At 41.1% G+C, this 17111-nt stretch overlaps 1 protein-coding gene across 1 annotated transcript in view; it reads right to left on the bottom strand.

Moving 5' to 3' along the window:
* The window catches only part of PCSK5 (proprotein convertase subtilisin/kexin type 5), a 429617-nt gene that overhangs the window by 7957 nt on the left and 404549 nt on the right, over positions 1-17111 (bottom strand). The window contains exons 29-34 of the mRNA XM_060237482.1: positions 12693-12882; positions 11315-11532; positions 8429-8662; positions 6060-6284; positions 2561-2738; positions 1854-2071 (exon numbers count right to left, since the gene is read on the bottom strand). Of these exons, the coding sequence (XP_060093465.1) occupies positions 1854-2071; positions 2561-2738; positions 6060-6284; positions 8429-8662; positions 11315-11532; positions 12693-12882 (1263 nt within the window). The remainder of the gene's footprint in view (positions 1-1853; positions 2072-2560; positions 2739-6059; positions 6285-8428; positions 8663-11314; positions 11533-12692; positions 12883-17111) is intronic.

The following is a 17111-nucleotide window of genomic DNA, read 5'->3' as shown; positions in this document are numbered from 1 at the left end:
AATATGGGAAAATAGAATGGTTTCCAATTGGCAAAGGGGTCAGACAAGAATCTCTCTATCTGTTCAGTCTATATGCAGAACCTATTGTAAGAAGGGCTTTTTTGGAGCAGGAACACACAGGAACGCAGTTCCAGCTGGCTTGGTGTCAGAGGGTGTGGCCTAATATGTAAATGAATTCCTGCTGGGGGTTTTCTACAAAAAGCCCTATGTGAAACAATAGTGATATCAGGGGATGTGGCCTAATCGCAAATGAGTTCCTGCTGGGCTTTTTCTACCAAAAAAGCCCTGATTGTAAGTAAAGCTAGAATAGATTTAGATTTACGTGAAGTAAACATTGGTGGAAGGAACATGAACAGTTTGAGATATGCAGATGACACCACATTACTGGCAGAAATTACTACTGATGAAGTTTAAAGCAGGAAGCACCAAAACAGTAGTACTGCTGAACACCAAGAAGACAAAAGTGATGACTGCTGGGGCTTTAAGGCTGACAATTAAGAAACTGAAATTGCTAAAGATTTTCTATTCCTTGGTGCAATCATAAACCAAAAGGAAGATTACACTTACAAAATCAGAAGGAGATTGAGACTGGGAAGGGCAGCCATGATGGAGCTAGAAAAGATTCTTAAGTGTGAAGCTGGTGACCAAGATCAAGGTAATTCATGTCATAGTATTCCCTACGACTATGTATAGGTACAAAAGTTGGACAGTGAAGAAAGCTGATTGGAATAAAGTGGAAATGTGGTTTTAGGGATACCATAGACCACAAGAAAGATAAATAAGTGGGTTCTACATCAAATTCAGCCTGAACTCTCTCTAGAAGCTAAAATGACCAAACTGAGGCTATTGTACTTTGATCAGATTGTGAGAAGACAATAGTCTCCTGAAAAGACAATAAAGCTAGGAAAAGTTGAAGGCAGCAGGAAAAGAAAAAACCTCAACACAGCCCTCAGTTTGCAAGACCTGAACAAGGCTGTTAATGATAGTACGTTTTGGAGGTCATTACTTTATAAATCACAAGTGACCTGATGGCAGTTAACACATCCAAAGAATCTAAAGCCCAAATGTATTTAATAACCTGCATAAATTAAAGAAACTGCCTTAGGACTATAGTCTTAATGAACTACATAATTTTTTAACACTTCATGTGCAGTGTTGAAAGTAAACCAATACAAACCACTAGGAATGGCTAGTGAGAAAGTGGCCAAAATGGTACCTCTCATCTTCTACCTTAAGCTTCCCAAAGGAGATACTATTGGAAAGAAACTGTTAATTTCACACCTGATTTTGTAGCAAAATGCTCAAGTTGGTGTTCAGTACATTCCTAATCCAAATCCTAGAATTAGCTAATTATTTCTTTATAATATCCAGTGTTCTCATTGTTTGTTCTACAAAGGATTGCCATTTTCACTATGAAAAGCTCAGTGAGAGAAAAAAATGGATGGATTGGGCCTCTTCCCAGGAAACTGCCCTTAGGACTATAGTCATGCACTAGAAATGAACAAGGAAGCAGTTGATTCTATCCTCAGACCAGCCTGAATTTTAAAATCCTGGATAGATCTTGCAGTTGACATTTTCAATGATATCTTGATTAATTCCTTTTATCTCAACTATTTATATCTACAGAAGGCTAACACTACATTGCAGGCACTTCAACAACTAGTTTAAGAAACCAATCAAGGAGTATAAGTCTTGTACATGAAGAATTTTGGTTTGCAGAATATCAGAAAACAATCCAGCTATTACAGGTGAGCACACAGGAATTTACATTGCAGCAGTCAAAAATAAGAGAAGAGCTATTAACTTTTGATAATGTTTTCAAGACACCATAACAGTATAATGTCATATCTTACCATGACAAGAACTGCAGGTTGGATGGCACCGTTCACAGGAATTTTTACTATCGTCTGTAAAGTAATGTTCAGGGCAGGAGATATGACATTCATTCTTGGAGGACAGAAGGAATAAATACCCATCACAGGACAGACAATCTGTGTTTTGAGGCCCTACACATTCCTTACAAGTTTTGTGGCATTTTTCACAAGAACCAGTGACATTGTTTGCATAATATCTGAAAAAGACAAAAAATGAAGCAAAAACTTGCACTGAAGGAAAATACTAATTTACATCTGATCACTTTTCAAATATATATTATCAGCTGTTAAGCATTGTTTGTGTTTTGTTATAGTCAAGTAACTCTATCATACAAAATGAGGATTTAGAGGAGGAACTGAGAGAGAGGTTTGTGTTTTGGGAGTCATTGCCATAGGTAATGGTGAACTAGCAATGAAAAGTAATGCAGTTTCCCCATTTTGGCTAAGACATTTCTTGCCATGCTGGAATCAAGTTGTTAATGATTTCCAGGTCTTAAAAGGTATACATTCTCTTTAGAAGAGCAGCAGAATCTGTGGATATTTTAATCTTTTTGTCAGCTCTTTTGGTTTCCAATTACTAAGATTATTACATACAATTTTGATTATTCCAGGGCATTTTTTGATAGGGGCAGTGATATTACATGGTGCCCAATATAGCTTTCCAGTTTTAGATCCCTGGGCCTTACCCAGTTGTACAGATGTGTACACATCCACGTTCTTGTCTGTACCAGCCTGGGTGGCAAGAGAGACACTGTCTGCTTTGTCTTCCACTGCAAGTCTCACAGTTCTTGTGGCAAGGATAACATTTACGTTCATCTCTGTCCATGTAATATCCTTTGGGACAGACTTCTACGCAAGTTGTACCTGCATGGACAATAACACCAGATATAGTACATATACAACATTGCCTTTTTTCTCTAGGATATAAACACCAACATGTATTATCTATCCTGACCTTCAATGCAGATTGTACCTCCCCCAATCTCTCTTCACAACAATCATGTGAAGTAGATTAGGCTGAGAATGTGACCAGCCCTAGGCTAACAAGTGTGTTTCATAGCTCACTGGGGATTTGAAATTCCACAACAGTGATACACCAACATGGTGCTTGTGGGCAACATGGTGCCCATCCTTATATGCTCGCTTGTATCCCAAAGCAAGGGCCAATGTGCTTCAAAAAAGATAAAGAATTACTACCTTTGTGCCTGAAGGTAGCAGCTGCCTTCCAGCATAGCAGGATGCTTGACTTGGAATCTGCTAACATTTGCCAAAGTTCCCCCCCCCTCCAGTTTTTGTGATTGTACTATACTCCTATGGCACCACAGCAGCCATTTGTAAAATTGGTCTCACTAGCCATTTTGTTGTGATGCTCACTATCTGTTCTCAAAATTCCCAAAGTGCTACAGGTTCCATAAGACTATTCCAGTCTCTACAACACTTTGGTTCACATGAAAAAGATATAACTATCATTTCCTAATTTTCTAAGTGATTAGTCATATCTGATTCTTACTGTGTTAGGACTTATCAATAGTTGGTAGAAATCTTTGGCCAGCTGCCAGGTGCAATCTAGTTAATGCTGGGACCCACACAGTACTAACAAATTAGGACAAAAGATAATGGCTTTGGTGTTGAAAAGTCCTCTGAAACAACAACAACAAAACCCTTTTGGTAATAAAGAAATAAAGATGGAATCTTGGGAATATCTGTGGAAAAACTCTATGAAACTCGCAACATGTCATAGTATTAAAGAGAACTGTTTTAAGATGATGTATAGATGGTATATGACTCCAAAAAAATTAGCAAAGATGAACAAGAAGATGCCAGATAGGTGTTGGAAATGTAAAAAGCATGAAGGTTCTTTCTACCATATGTGGTGGACTTGTGAAAGAGCTAAAATGTTTTGGCAGATGATTCAACAAGAGATATCTAAGATCCTAGGATATGAATTTAACAAAGAAGCAGAGACTTTTCTGCTGGGATTACAAATGGAAAAATTTCCAAAAGAAGATAGAACTTTAATATGGTACTTGCTCTCAGCTGCTAGGACATTGTATGCGCAGTTGTGGAAGCAAGAAAAAATACCAGAAAAATGGGACTGGACTATAAAAGTTATGTCATGGAGTGAAATGGACAAGCTAACAAGAAAACTAAGAGACTGCGATTTAGAACTTTTTAATCGGGAGTGGAAGAAATTCAGAAGATATGTAGAAAAAGAGTGGAAAATAAAAGGACATTGGACAATTTTTGAAGATTAAGACCTTTAAGACAAGAATATAACTTTCGAAGGGGGGATCTTTTTCTTAATCAATTTTTGTTTTTTCTTGATAGTTAAAGGTACCTTTAATATCTGTTTTTTTTTTTTAAAAAAAATAACACTGGCGGGGGTCAATTATTGGGGAGAGGGGTGGGAGAAAAGTAAGATGTGGGGTAGAATGATGTTTTTTTTTTCACTTTAGGCTTTTTATAAGTTGTAGATATAGTTCTACTACCATATGTTACTAATAAAAATTGTTTATACTTAACAAAACCCTTTTGGCAAGTCCCCTAAGGCAGATGGCTTGAGACTCAGGTATTCTTTTCATACAGCTCTTCCAGCTTGTACAGGTTCACCCATCCTTTTCTGTTGAAGGTAGGGTTGCCAAGTCCAATTCAAGAAATATCTGGGGACTTTGGGGGTGGAGTCAGGAGACATTGGAGCGGAGCCAGGAGCAAGGGTGTGACAACCATAATTGAACTTCAAGGGAGTTCTGGCAATCACATTTAAAGGGACCACACATCTTTTAAATCCCCTCCCTCCATAGGAAATAATGAAGGATAGGGGCACCTTCTTTTGGGGCGCATAGAATTGGACCGCCTGGTCCAATCTTTTTGAAACTTGGGGGGTATTTTGGGAAGAGGTACTGGATGCTATGCTACAAATCTGGTGCCTCAACCTCAAAAAACAGCCCCCCCCCAGAGCCCCAGATACCCGCGGATCAATTTTCCATTATTTCCTATGAGAATAAGTCTCCATAGGGAATAATAGAGTTCCCTCCCCTCCCCCCATTTTCTCTCTCTCACTCACATGCACGCTTAACTGTCTCTGGTGCAAGTGGGCAGCTGAGTTGGTCTGAAGCAGTAGAACAAAGCAGGAGTCTCTGGTGCCTCCACAACCAGGTCTGGAAAGTACAGGGGCTACGCTGCTCTTTTACGCACACACTGACTTGTCCGAAAGGAAAGCAAAACAAACAGGGGCTGCACTCTCACGAGGTCTGCTGTTGCTAACCCTTCCCCATGAAGTACTTCCTGCTCCAATTTAAAGGCACACACACATTTTAAAACTATACCTGTTTGCAGGTCCTGCCCAAGATCTAGAGGTACAGGGTGGCTGTGGGGGAGGAGCTTCCCCCGCCGGCTAGGGAAAGCCTGTAACACCGGGAATCCCCGGCTGGGACCTTGGGGTTGGGAAGCCTAAGGGGAAGGGAAGGGACAAAGAGAAGCTGCTGCGATGGTGCTGGGTGGGAGGGGAAGGGAAGGGGAGAGGAGAAGCTGCTGCAATCAGGGCTGGGTGGGAAGGGAAGGGGTGAGGAGAAGCTGCTGCGATGGGGCTGGGTGGGAAGAGAAGGGAAGGGGCGAGGAGAAGCTGCTGCGATGGGGCTGGGTGGGAGGGGAAGGGAAGGTAAGGGGCGAGGAGAAGCTGCTGCAATGGGGTTGGGTGGGAAGGGGCAAGGAGAAGCGGCTGGGACCTGGGGATTGGGAAGCCTAAGGGGAAGGGAAGGGACAAAGAGAAGCTGCTGCAATGGGGCTGGGTGGGAGGGGAAGGGAAGGGGTGAGGAGATGCTGCTGCGATGGGGCTGCGTGGGAAGGGAAGGGGCGAGGAGAAGCTGCTGCGATGGGGTTGGGTGGGAAGGGAAGGGGTGAGGAGAAACTGCTGCAATCAGGACTGGGTGGGAAGGGAAGGGCCGCCATTTTTCCCCCCGCTTCTGGATTTTTGGCGAACGGGGGAGGAGGCTCCAAATCAGGGGGTCCCCCGCCTGGGGCGGGGGATTGGGAAGCCTAGTTGAAGGGACTGACTTATGTAAAAATAAATTTCCTCTGTATTTATATGACTCAGAGAAGTCCATTCCCAAAAACCCACTCTGAATATCCATGAAGCCCTGCATTCAGGTCATGTATTGGATGTGTTGAACAGTAGAAAATGCTTACTGAGAAGATGCCAGTGGTTTGGACAGCTGAGGCAACGATCTTCAGCAAAGCCTGTACAACTCAAACACTTCCAGTGACAAGGCCTGCATGTCTTTGTATATTCATCATAATACTCAGTGAGGGCGCATTGCATCACACATTGACCAGGATGGTTCATCAACAGTCCCTCTCGACAAGTAGTGCAGAAAGTGGAAGACAAGCAAGTCTGGCATGTCTTGTTACAATCTGAAATCAGACATGTAACAAATACTTGATCAGTTTTCATTTTAATTCCCACACACCCAATAACTTTTACTTTGCAGTCTGATTCTCTGTACCATACTTCCCCCAAGCATTCCTGCCTTCTCCAGATTGCTGAGCTTCTGGACAGGGACCATGTCACTTCTATATTTTTAAAAAGCATGTAGCATGTTTCTGGAATTACATAAATCATAAATAGTTACAGATGTATTTCCTAGGGTTGAATCCAGATTAAATGTTTCATTAGATCCCTATTCTCAGTGCAGATCTCTGATCTCCACAAAATGCTGCTCCTGGGGGATAGGAGACCCTGAGGACCACAGTGAGGGGATCTGCAGTGGGAACAAGTGGGTACTACTGGATGCAACCCCTATTGTGACAGTTGAGGTTGGCAAAGAAATTCAAAAATTCATTGACATTAAGTACAAGCTGAAAAGGGCCTTTTGATGTTAACCTCTCAACTGAATAATTTGGATATCCTACCCCACCACTCAAAACCTCTCCCTCCCCACCCAGATTCTCTAAAAGTATCCAGATGATTTATTTCTCCTAAAGCTCAGTTGCTCTCTGTTCTCTCAGCTGCTTTCTGTTCTTTCTGGAGCATCTACGTGAGTAAAGTGGAATGATCCTGCCTTTGTGGATACTAGGTGATGTTCGCAAGCATGTAGAGCTCTCTACATTGTTTGCATGTAGCTCTGTTGTGCAGCATTTGCTGTTCCCAGAGGACCCAGTGAGTTTATAATTTAATCAAGAGAATGATGACAGTTGGAACTCCACAAGGAACTGCGGAGAAAACAATTTAGAAATTCCCCAAAACTCCTTCCCTCCTTCTGATTTCAAATCAACTCAACCCTCTTTGGATGAGAGAATCCTCCTGCTGCAGCCTCTCTCCAGCTCAGCCTTTCCAGAGAGAACACTTCCTCCTCTTCAGCTAGGCCTCTTATCCTTTCCTCCAATGTCTCACCCCTCTATTCTCCACTAGGCAGATTTTCCCACCAGAACTGCTGCTCACAGAGGGACAGAAGGGATCCTGGAAAATGTAGGCCTGATTGCTACTCTAATACAGGCTGCCCTGGAGACTGTAGGCTACATTGGGCCTAGGATCATGACACCTGGAATTACAGCTCATCTCCAGACTACAGAAAGCAGCTTTTCCTGGAGAATATACATGTTTTGGAGGGTGAATATGCCATTGGACCCCACTGAAGTCCCTGTTCCTCCCAGGCTCTATCCCCAAATCTCTAGGAGTTTCCAAATCTGGATCCAGCAACCTTACACCCATTCCCCACTGGTGACTCGGGAGGACCTGGCAACCCTACCATATCAGAAAAATGGATGACTCAGATGCACACTTACGTATCCCCAGCAGAGCTTTACTGAAAGAAGGTATGGTCAAAGCACAGAGATACAGCAGACAATCTCCTTTGTAGGTGGTAGGGTTCCCAGGTCTGACTCAGGAAATATATGGAGACTTTGGGTGTGGAGACTTTAGGGGTGGAGGCAGGAGCAAAGTTGTAACAAGCACGATTGAACTCCGAAGGGAGTTCTGACCATCACATTTAACAAAACCGCACTTCTTTTAAATGCCTTTCCTCCATTGGAAATAATGGAGGATAGGGGCACCTACTTTGGGGGATCATGGACTGGACCCCATGAAGTAGGAAATATGAGAGAAGTCCAGATCATCTAGGCCTGATGCTTTTCCTACACAATTTTTCATGGCACTGGAGATATATATACGAGTGTCAAGGAATTGGTGTCCGAAGCAACTGTCCCATGTTGCTTCTTGGCAAAGCAAGATAATAAGAGCCCTAGATACCCACAGATCAGTTTTGCATTACACCCTATGGGGACTGGTCTCCATAGGGTATAACAGAGTGCCCAGCAGACATTTTCCTCCCCGCCCCCCACCAGCTTTCTGATAACCTTGAAGTGGGGAGGCAGCCTCCAAACTTGGGGATGCTCCCATCTGGGGATTGACAATCCTAGTAAATGGCTACTTTGAGCTGAGAAGAGTCTTTAATTTTTATTATTTATCATGGCATGCTGGCAGTTTAAAAATTACTAATTGGACCTCTGCCAAAACCACCTTTGGTGTTAACCTTCTCTACCTCTGACTTGTAAAATACCTTGACAGGCTATATTCTGTTCTTCATAGTAAGTGCCTTCTGGGCATTCGTCGACACATTCACCATTATAGAGAACAAAAGCATCAAGACACTCTGTGCAGTCATCAGAATCTGGCCCATCACATGCTTCACAGCGTTCATAACAGGGAGAACAGTGGATGGTGTCATCAAAGAAGCCAGAGGGGCAATCATGCAAACATCTCCCATGGTGCAGGAGAAATGGAGGCTCACATACTTCAACAAGAGAGTAAAATATATCAGAATTTATCAAATAACACATTTTTTTCTGTTATATGCTACAAAATTCCTCAGTTTGCTAAATATTGTTGCCTGGAAAATTTTGGAAAACTTTAATGTAGACCTTTGCTGCAAAGAGTTCTGTTCCTGCTGCTTGCCTTTTTGTGCTTAAGAATCAGGTCATGAGAAATTTTTTTTTGCCAGGCCAATACTTCTTACAAGTGACATTGCAACCTGCTGTCACAGAATGAAATGATGGGAATGGAAAAACAGCCTCATTCCTCCTTCCTTCTGTGTCAGAGAAACAAAACAGCATGTGCTCACTCAATAACAGAAGATCAACATCTTAGCTGCTGTGCTTGTATCACAGAACAAGAAATTTAGAGTAAGAGCCAATTCAACACAGAATTGAAAGCGATTGAACTCATTGATTTAGATGGGCTTGGGCATACATACCTCTGTATGAGAATGTGGCAAAGATCATTATTTAGACCAATTAATGTTTAAAATGCTGTAGGCAAGCTTTTAATTCATATATTATTCCCCTTCAGGTAATATCCCCCATAATGAAACATTATTTCCCCTACGACACCACCTTTCTGTGGCCTCAGTATGACTCATGCAGGACTGAAAATATATTTTGAGATTGTTAAACATTAGTCAATCCAGTAACAATATAACTTCCCTTGCTATAAAAAGTTTTTTGTACATTAGGGTTGCCAACCTGCAGATAGCACCTGAAGATCTTCCACTATTTCAGTTTGATCTCCAGATGACCAGAATCAGCCTGGAGAAAATGGCTGCTTCAGAGGGTAGACTCTGGCATTTTACCCTGCTAAGGTCCCTCCCCTCCCCAAACCACACCCTCCCCAGGCTCTACCCCCTAAATTTCCCAACCAAGAGCTGGCAATCCTACTTGTACATCCTTTAGAAGTATTAGACCTAGTGGCTGAGAGTGATATCCCTGCATATTAAAATTCAATAGAGTTGGGAGGGCATATTAATCTGCATGTTGATGTTTGGGCATTGCCAAAAGTACTATTGGATCGAAAACTGTTCTTGGTTCCAGTGAGGAACAAAGAGACATGGTAATAGGGAATTGTATATTTTTTTAAACCACTGTTAAAATTAAGATTGCAATTTTATGTCATCATTACTTGTTGGAAATGGCTTTTTGAAGATAATGTATATCTTTTTAAAATACGGGGTTTTCTTATTGGAACATTTATTTTAACTGATGCTGATCTTAAATAATGTACAGATGGGCAGGGAGCTTTTTCATTTGGTATACTTTTCAGATAAACGTGTACATATGTAACTCTCAATGTAACTTTAACCTGCATACAACTTCTGTTGCTTTCACGAGACACCATTCATCATCATTTCACTTGGTTACCATTGTTGCACATCTTCTACTAGTCTGTATGTGTGCAGTGCCAAATGTTGCTCTTCCAAAATAACAGAATTTTTGTGCATGGAGACATGCAGCAGAAAAACAAACATTTAAATGGAAGTTTATGCTAAACTGAGGATGGAAATAAGTAAAATGAATGGCTTCTAATGTAAACAGAACATGAGAATACTGAACACTCTATCCTATATTGAATATGTATTGCAGGCTTTGTCAGTTAAATAGTACTCAACATTTTTTATACTATTGTCAGTTATTCAACAAGTAGTAAATAATTTCTTCTTCTTAGCCAGAATATATCCCCTCCCAAAGATGTCAGAGTCATATGTTTCCATGTTAATAGTCCTAGCTGCATATTTTAAAATAAATATATTAATGCACAACACCAATTTACAGAAACCTCTACTAGAAACTTGGCACATGGTTATCTCCAGGTGGGTATACATGGCAGACCAGGAAGATTCCAGGGTCAGAGTCCACAAAACAGAAAGGCATCTGAATTCTCTGTGGAAGGAATTAACAACTCACACAGCTAACATGAGACATAATGTGTCTTGACAGGCAATAAGTGTGTGTATGGGGGGACAGATGGGTCTACAGTTGTACTATCTTGGAGTCCCTGAGATGCTGCATTGCTGTGATTATAGCAAGCAGTTGACTGAGGCTGCCTGTGAGAGGCTGCTTTCTGATCCCACCCCAGAGGTGGGGAAGCTTCCCCTTTGTGTCTGTGAAGCTTGCATTTCCACCTTGAGGCTCTTGAGTATGGCAAAGAAGTATCTCTTCCCCTGGGGTGGGGTCAGAAATCCATCTCTCAGAGAACAGCCAAGAAACAGTGTACTGCTTCTCCTCAAGAAAGGGTAATATTCTCAGTTGCAACCAAAACATGAGCCTCTCAAACTGAAGTATTGGTGGATCCTCTAGATTTATGGGAGGGAGCACCATGAACCACACAATATTTATTTGCTTCATTTGTATGCTACTTTTCTCCCCAGTAGGGATCTCAACATTCTCTCCTCTATGCTATGTCTCCAATATTGTGCATATTTGCTTGAATTCTTTCCCCCTCTGGCACTGCTTCCACATTTCCTATTATGCCCCCCAAAAAACCAAAATGAAAGAACCAGGAAGTTCCCCCACAGATATATCCCCTGTATTTCTAGATGGGTATCAACTTAGCAAACTGAGTTCAGTGTAACTGTGTAACCTGGTTCAGTGCAACTGCTGATTCTTTGTAGTACCTTTGCATGCGTTTTCATTTATGCATTCTTGACACCTCTCAAGGCACTCTTTACAAACTCCATCAGCAGTAAAGTGCTTCTCTGAGCAGGTATGTTTGCACTCTGATTGCTCTAGGAACAAGGGATTTTCACAGGACTGACATGTGGTGGCATTTCCTTTACATGTCTTGCAGGATTGGCTGCAGATTGTGCAGGCCCCATTTTCAACAAAAAAGCCCCTAAAAGAATTTTAAAAAACCCAAATCAAATTATAGGTATATTTGTCACACATCATACAGAGCCATAGTAAATACTAATTGTGGTTAACGTCAAATCACATTTCAGATGCTGGTATGACAAATCCTAATTAACTACAGGTAATGGAGAGCCCTGCATTCAGACAACCACACTAGCCAGAGTTAGTTTAATTAAACCATGGTTTCACATGATAACCATACTGAGCCTCCATATGGGATCATATATGGGTTGGATTGTATGGTTTGGATCCTGTGAACCATGAACAGAAAGTGTCCATGGAGTGAACATCTCCTCTTTCCCTCTGGAGCTTCCTGAACCGCAAAAATATATGCCTGAGCATTGAGGTCCCTCCAGAACAGAATGGAATGTGATGTAGAGGAATGCTAGAAGAATGAAGGACTGGCAGAAGTTGCTGTTCTACACTCTTGCATAGCTCCATTCATTGAAGAACTTGTGCAAGAGAAGGTTTCTGCCAGTTTTTCCTCCAGCTGCAGCTCCCTGCATTATATCATGCTGTATTCCTGAAGATCCACTGACTGTTAGGAGTAGCTTTTTGAGGAATGCAGAGATCTACATGGGGACAGGAAAAGTGAGATGAATTCCATAAAACTTGTTTTATTCACTCTTTACTAGGTAACTCTAATTATTCAAAAAAGGGGGCCCCATTTCCTATTGCAGATTATTACTGGGATTGTCAAACTCTAAAATGGTTCTGAGAACATTCATGGAAATTATATATGTCTTCTGCCTTTAATTTTTGAATACTCAGTTGGCCTTTTCACATGACCACATTGGAGCTGGTCTCATGACGAAATGCCAACTAAGACAGAAGATGAACTGCTATTCTGTGTATCTAATGCTCATAGGAACTTTTGAAGAACAAGCCAGCTGGATTCTCTGTTTATTCTCTAGCGGAGTTAGGCCACAAATTAAGACTCTGCTTGTCAAAGCTATCAACAGAAAACATTGGAATGGGGGCACTATGAATAATAAAAAGACATCTAAGATGTTATGTAGCCATACCAAGAAGACTGTGATACATTTCAACATATAATACATGAGGTGAGAACAGCACACAAATAGATGAAGCAAAACTGGGTGTTCGCATAAATTAATGTAATTAGTACAAAAGAGAACATACTCAGGACATTCCAGGAGGCATTGACCTTTGTACAAATAACGTGGTTCATCTAAATCAGATCGACACTTCAAACAATAGTTGGTTCTAATGCATTCTTCACAATCCCTTGTGCAGTTCTCACACCTCCTCATATTTCTAAAAGTTCCTTGTGGGCAAGTGGAGATACAGGACTTAGCAAAAAGAAATTTCCCTGAAAACAATAAAAAGGATGCAGTGTTACCGAAAAACTAATTCCATGCTTTTAGGTGTAGGATGCAGATTCAGATCTGCACTAGAACATGCACAGAGTGCCAAGCACATTGCACTAACTCAAATGATAAAGCCTGCCTTAACACACATGAATCAGTATTATCCTATTACTTGAATGGCCAAAGAACACAGTGATCATAGCCTTAAGCCTTCCAGAACAAAGGAAGATTTGGAACAAAGCAGTAGAAAAGTGCACCTTTAAGACCAACTAAGTTTTATTCAGAATGCAAGCTTTCGTATGCTCTTAAGCAGACTTCATCAGACAAATGGGAATGGACACAGCAATTCTTAATATAAGTGTGCAGTGTGGAATCATGGGAATGTTTTTAGAAGATTAAAAGAATCACAAATAGGATCCCCTCTATTTAAACTAACAAAGCCAGAATGTTACCTAGATTTATGGCACCCCTACAACAGCAGTCTGCTTTTTATCACCTACTGTTTTTTCAGCCCTGTTTTGTCCTACACTAACAAAAACAGATCCTATTTGTGATTCTTTTAATTTGCTAAAAACATTCCCATGATTCCACACTACACACTTATATTAAGAATTGCTGCGTCCATTCCCATTTGTCTGATGAAGTCTGCTTAAGAGCATACGAAAGCTTACATTCTGAATAAAACTTAGTTGGTCTTAAAGGTAAACTTGTCTACTGCTTTGTTCTGTTGCTTCAGACCAATACGGCTGCCTACTGGGATCTATCTAAAAGGAAGATATGATTCCCCATTGAGCCAAAAGGATTTACTAAACTTGAGTATATTGCAAGAGATTTTACAGTAGAGAAGTGAATTTTTCCACTAGCTGAAACTTGGAAGATCATGCACTCTGCTAACTATAAACAATTTTCATACCTCTGGACAGGCTTCCTAGCTTAAAGGCCAGGATGACTGTAGAGTGGAAGTTCTGGTTTTTTATACAGTTTCTGGAACCAAGCTGAATATCTAAAACTATGAGTGTGAGAAATTCCCTTGGCAATGAGCATATTCTAAAAAACCACAAGGTTCCACCCTAATGCCAGTGAGCAGACACTGGGGTACAGATCAAGGGGTTTCATCCTGGGGGAATTCCTATGTCCAAGAATAGAGGCAAGGGTCCTTTGGACCAATGAAGGATGACAAAGAGCCAAAAGCGAGAACTTGGGAACCAGTCATCATCTTTGTACTCTATGTTAACCATGCCAGCTTTGTTATTAGAAAGGTATAAAAATACTATGTTTTGCGAAGGAAAACTCAGGGAACAGATGTTTGTTGGTACAGAGAGATAAGTGTTTTTCTCCTTGTTATCGATATGCAATAAAAGATCTTCAGATCACCTCACTTAGAACTCTGACTGCTGAGTCTCTTAACTGGGCTGGGGACTCAGCTCCTGGCTGAGTGTTTTGTGCAACATGGGTAAAGCAAATTTTAGGATGTGCTTGCTAAGCTACTTTCTCACTTCCAAACAACATGTGATATTTTGTATATGCATATGATATCAATAATTAATAATAATACTACTACTACTACTACTACTAATAATAATAATAATAAATGTTTGAAGTGGGAAAATGTCTTATTCTGCATAAATTGAGTGGGTTCTGCTTTGCTCATGGAACAGAACTTTTCCTCCCTCCCCCCTTCCCACTGAACCCACTGAAATGCTGCAGGGGACACCCCCCCCCCTCCGAAGCAATAGCACAAGGTATAAAAATCAGCAAAAGAAGATACATACACATTCCTCAGCAGAAAGGCCCTCCAGCTAGCAGAGGATGGCCAAATAATATATATTTGATGATCTTATTCTCACAATCCTTTAATGAACATTAGGATGAAAGAGAGCTACTTGTTCAAGGCTAGCCAATATGCTTCATGTATTAGTAGGGATGTGAAGTGGTATTGGACACATCCAAGTCTCTCAGTGGCTATTGCAGTATACAGGCAGTATTCCCTTCTTGTTAGATCCTCGTTAAGCCTTAAAAGGGCGAAGGACATTTCTAAGGATTCCAGATTATGGAACTGAATAGATACTCAAGAGCTATTTAAAATGCATGCTGTATACTGAACCACATCTGGGGTCCCAAAGGATTAGTCTTTCCTTTGCTTGTGGTCACAGAGTCTGTCAGACAAATTAAAAAGCAGGCAGATATCCTGTATTGCTATTTTATTTTTGAGCAGCATAAATTTGCAAAGTCATTTTTTTCATTGTACTTAGTAGACTGCTGGTATTTTCTGTTACATAAAAATGTAGTAGGAAATTTGAGAGAAGTCCAGACCATCTTGGCCAGATGCTTTTCCTACACAATTTTTCATAGCACTGGAGATGTATATGAATGTCAAGGAATTGGTGTCCAAAACAACTGATCCATGCTGCTTCTTGGTAAAGCAAGATAAAAATATAGGTGTCTTTAAAAATAATTTCTTTCAGTTGATTAGATAATAGCAATGCCTCCAATTTGTCCAGGATCCTATTCTATGGCATGCTTGGTTAGCCTTCCCCACAAACTATACCTGCAGCCACAGGGCCTATCACCAATGCCAAAACATAATTTTATGCTCTCATTACAAGATTGCAATTGCAATCCTAAAAGGACCACATTTGTTTTGGTTTAATAGAATGTTTTCCTCCAGCAGCTTTGTTTAGCAAACTCCCAACCTCCTTTTTGACACTTCCACAAAGTCCAGCTAACAAATGCCTGCACTTTATTTCCTGTTTCATCACTTCATAGGGTTCCCAGCCTCCCACTGGGGACAGGATTTTCCCAAGTTTTACAGGGCCCCAACCTGCTGACACAGAGCTGGCTGGTGGGGGGGATCCCCACCCCAAAGAGCTCCATCGCATCCAATGTCTCCAGTGTGATAATGTCACCCAGAAGTGACTTCATCACACAGGCACATCACAATAGGATGTTTGAGCGATTTGGGTAAAAACTCTATGGCACCATAGAATTTTTGCCCAAATTGCTAGAGTGCCCCTGCACAATGTGCGCAGTGCAATGATGGCAGTTCCAGGTGATGCCATCATGCCATGCACACTGTGTACGTGTGAGAAACTTTCCCCCATCAGGAGCCAGGTAAGACCTGGCAACCCTATCACTTCATTATTCACTCCTTGAAATTTATCACTGAATGTATGAATCAGCTTTTTTTTTTTTTTTTTGAGAAATGCTGTGTTTCAGGTGACAACAAGTGACACAAACATTCTGTCAGTGGTGCTTTCCCTTATGCTAGTAATTGTGATATTTGTTAACAACTCTGTTCCTTTAATCCAGGCCTGTGCTTTAGACTGCCCTAATCCACTCTGGGACTTAGTGTGCGCAAGAACAGAGAAAAAAGTAAGTTGTTATTGCAGCTGCAAACAGAGAAAGAATTGTAGTTATTAAACTGTGCTCTAATTTAAAACCATGCTGGCTTCTTATTCTGATGGACACAACAGTAAGCACTGGATGTTTTTGTCAATGAATGATGAATATGCACACATGAATGGGGTCCATGTTTCAAAGGCAGCCTTGAATTGGTTGAAGAATAGAGTTGTCAGCATGAGGCTGGTAACCTCTGGAAGAGGGGGGGGGGGGCTTGCAACTGACCTAATAGCATTGCCAGCAATGTGATGACATAACTTTGGATGTGAACAGAAGTGACATTACTGTAGCATTCAGCCAAAACTCTGTGGCTTAACGATTGTCAACAATGCAATTTCACTTCCAGAGGGTGGCAATAATAATGTTACCAAGTCAGGAAGCTGATGATTGCCCCTTTTCTTCTGCCACCCAGCTGAGCAATAGCCAGAAGAACTGGCTGGGCATGGAGGTCTCCCACTGAAGTGGGAACCTGTTAGCCCTTTTGAAGAATGACAGCACAAAGAAATATGACCCAATGAAATCCTGTTCTACATATGCTATTACCTGCATGCAGTTTACTGGGACAGACCCAAAGTTTGCTTAGCATTTTAGAAATCCCACTAAATCTCTGACATGAATGACCTACTAACAATATAAACAAAATAATAATAATAATAATAATAATAATAATAATAATAATAATAATAATAATAATAATAATAATAATAATAATAAATTCTTATATCCCGCCCTCCCCCGCCGAAGCGGGCTCAGGGCGGCTCACATGACATGGTTTACACCATGATTACACTAAAATCCATCAATACATTCAAACAGTTAAAATAGTTAGATA

This window comes from Heteronotia binoei, chromosome 4 (genome assembly GCF_032191835.1).
Source record: "Heteronotia binoei isolate CCM8104 ecotype False Entrance Well chromosome 4, APGP_CSIRO_Hbin_v1, whole genome shotgun sequence".
Lineage (NCBI taxonomy): Eukaryota > Metazoa > Chordata > Lepidosauria > Squamata > Gekkonidae > Heteronotia > Heteronotia binoei.
This window is presented reverse-complemented; position numbering and strand designations above follow the sequence as displayed.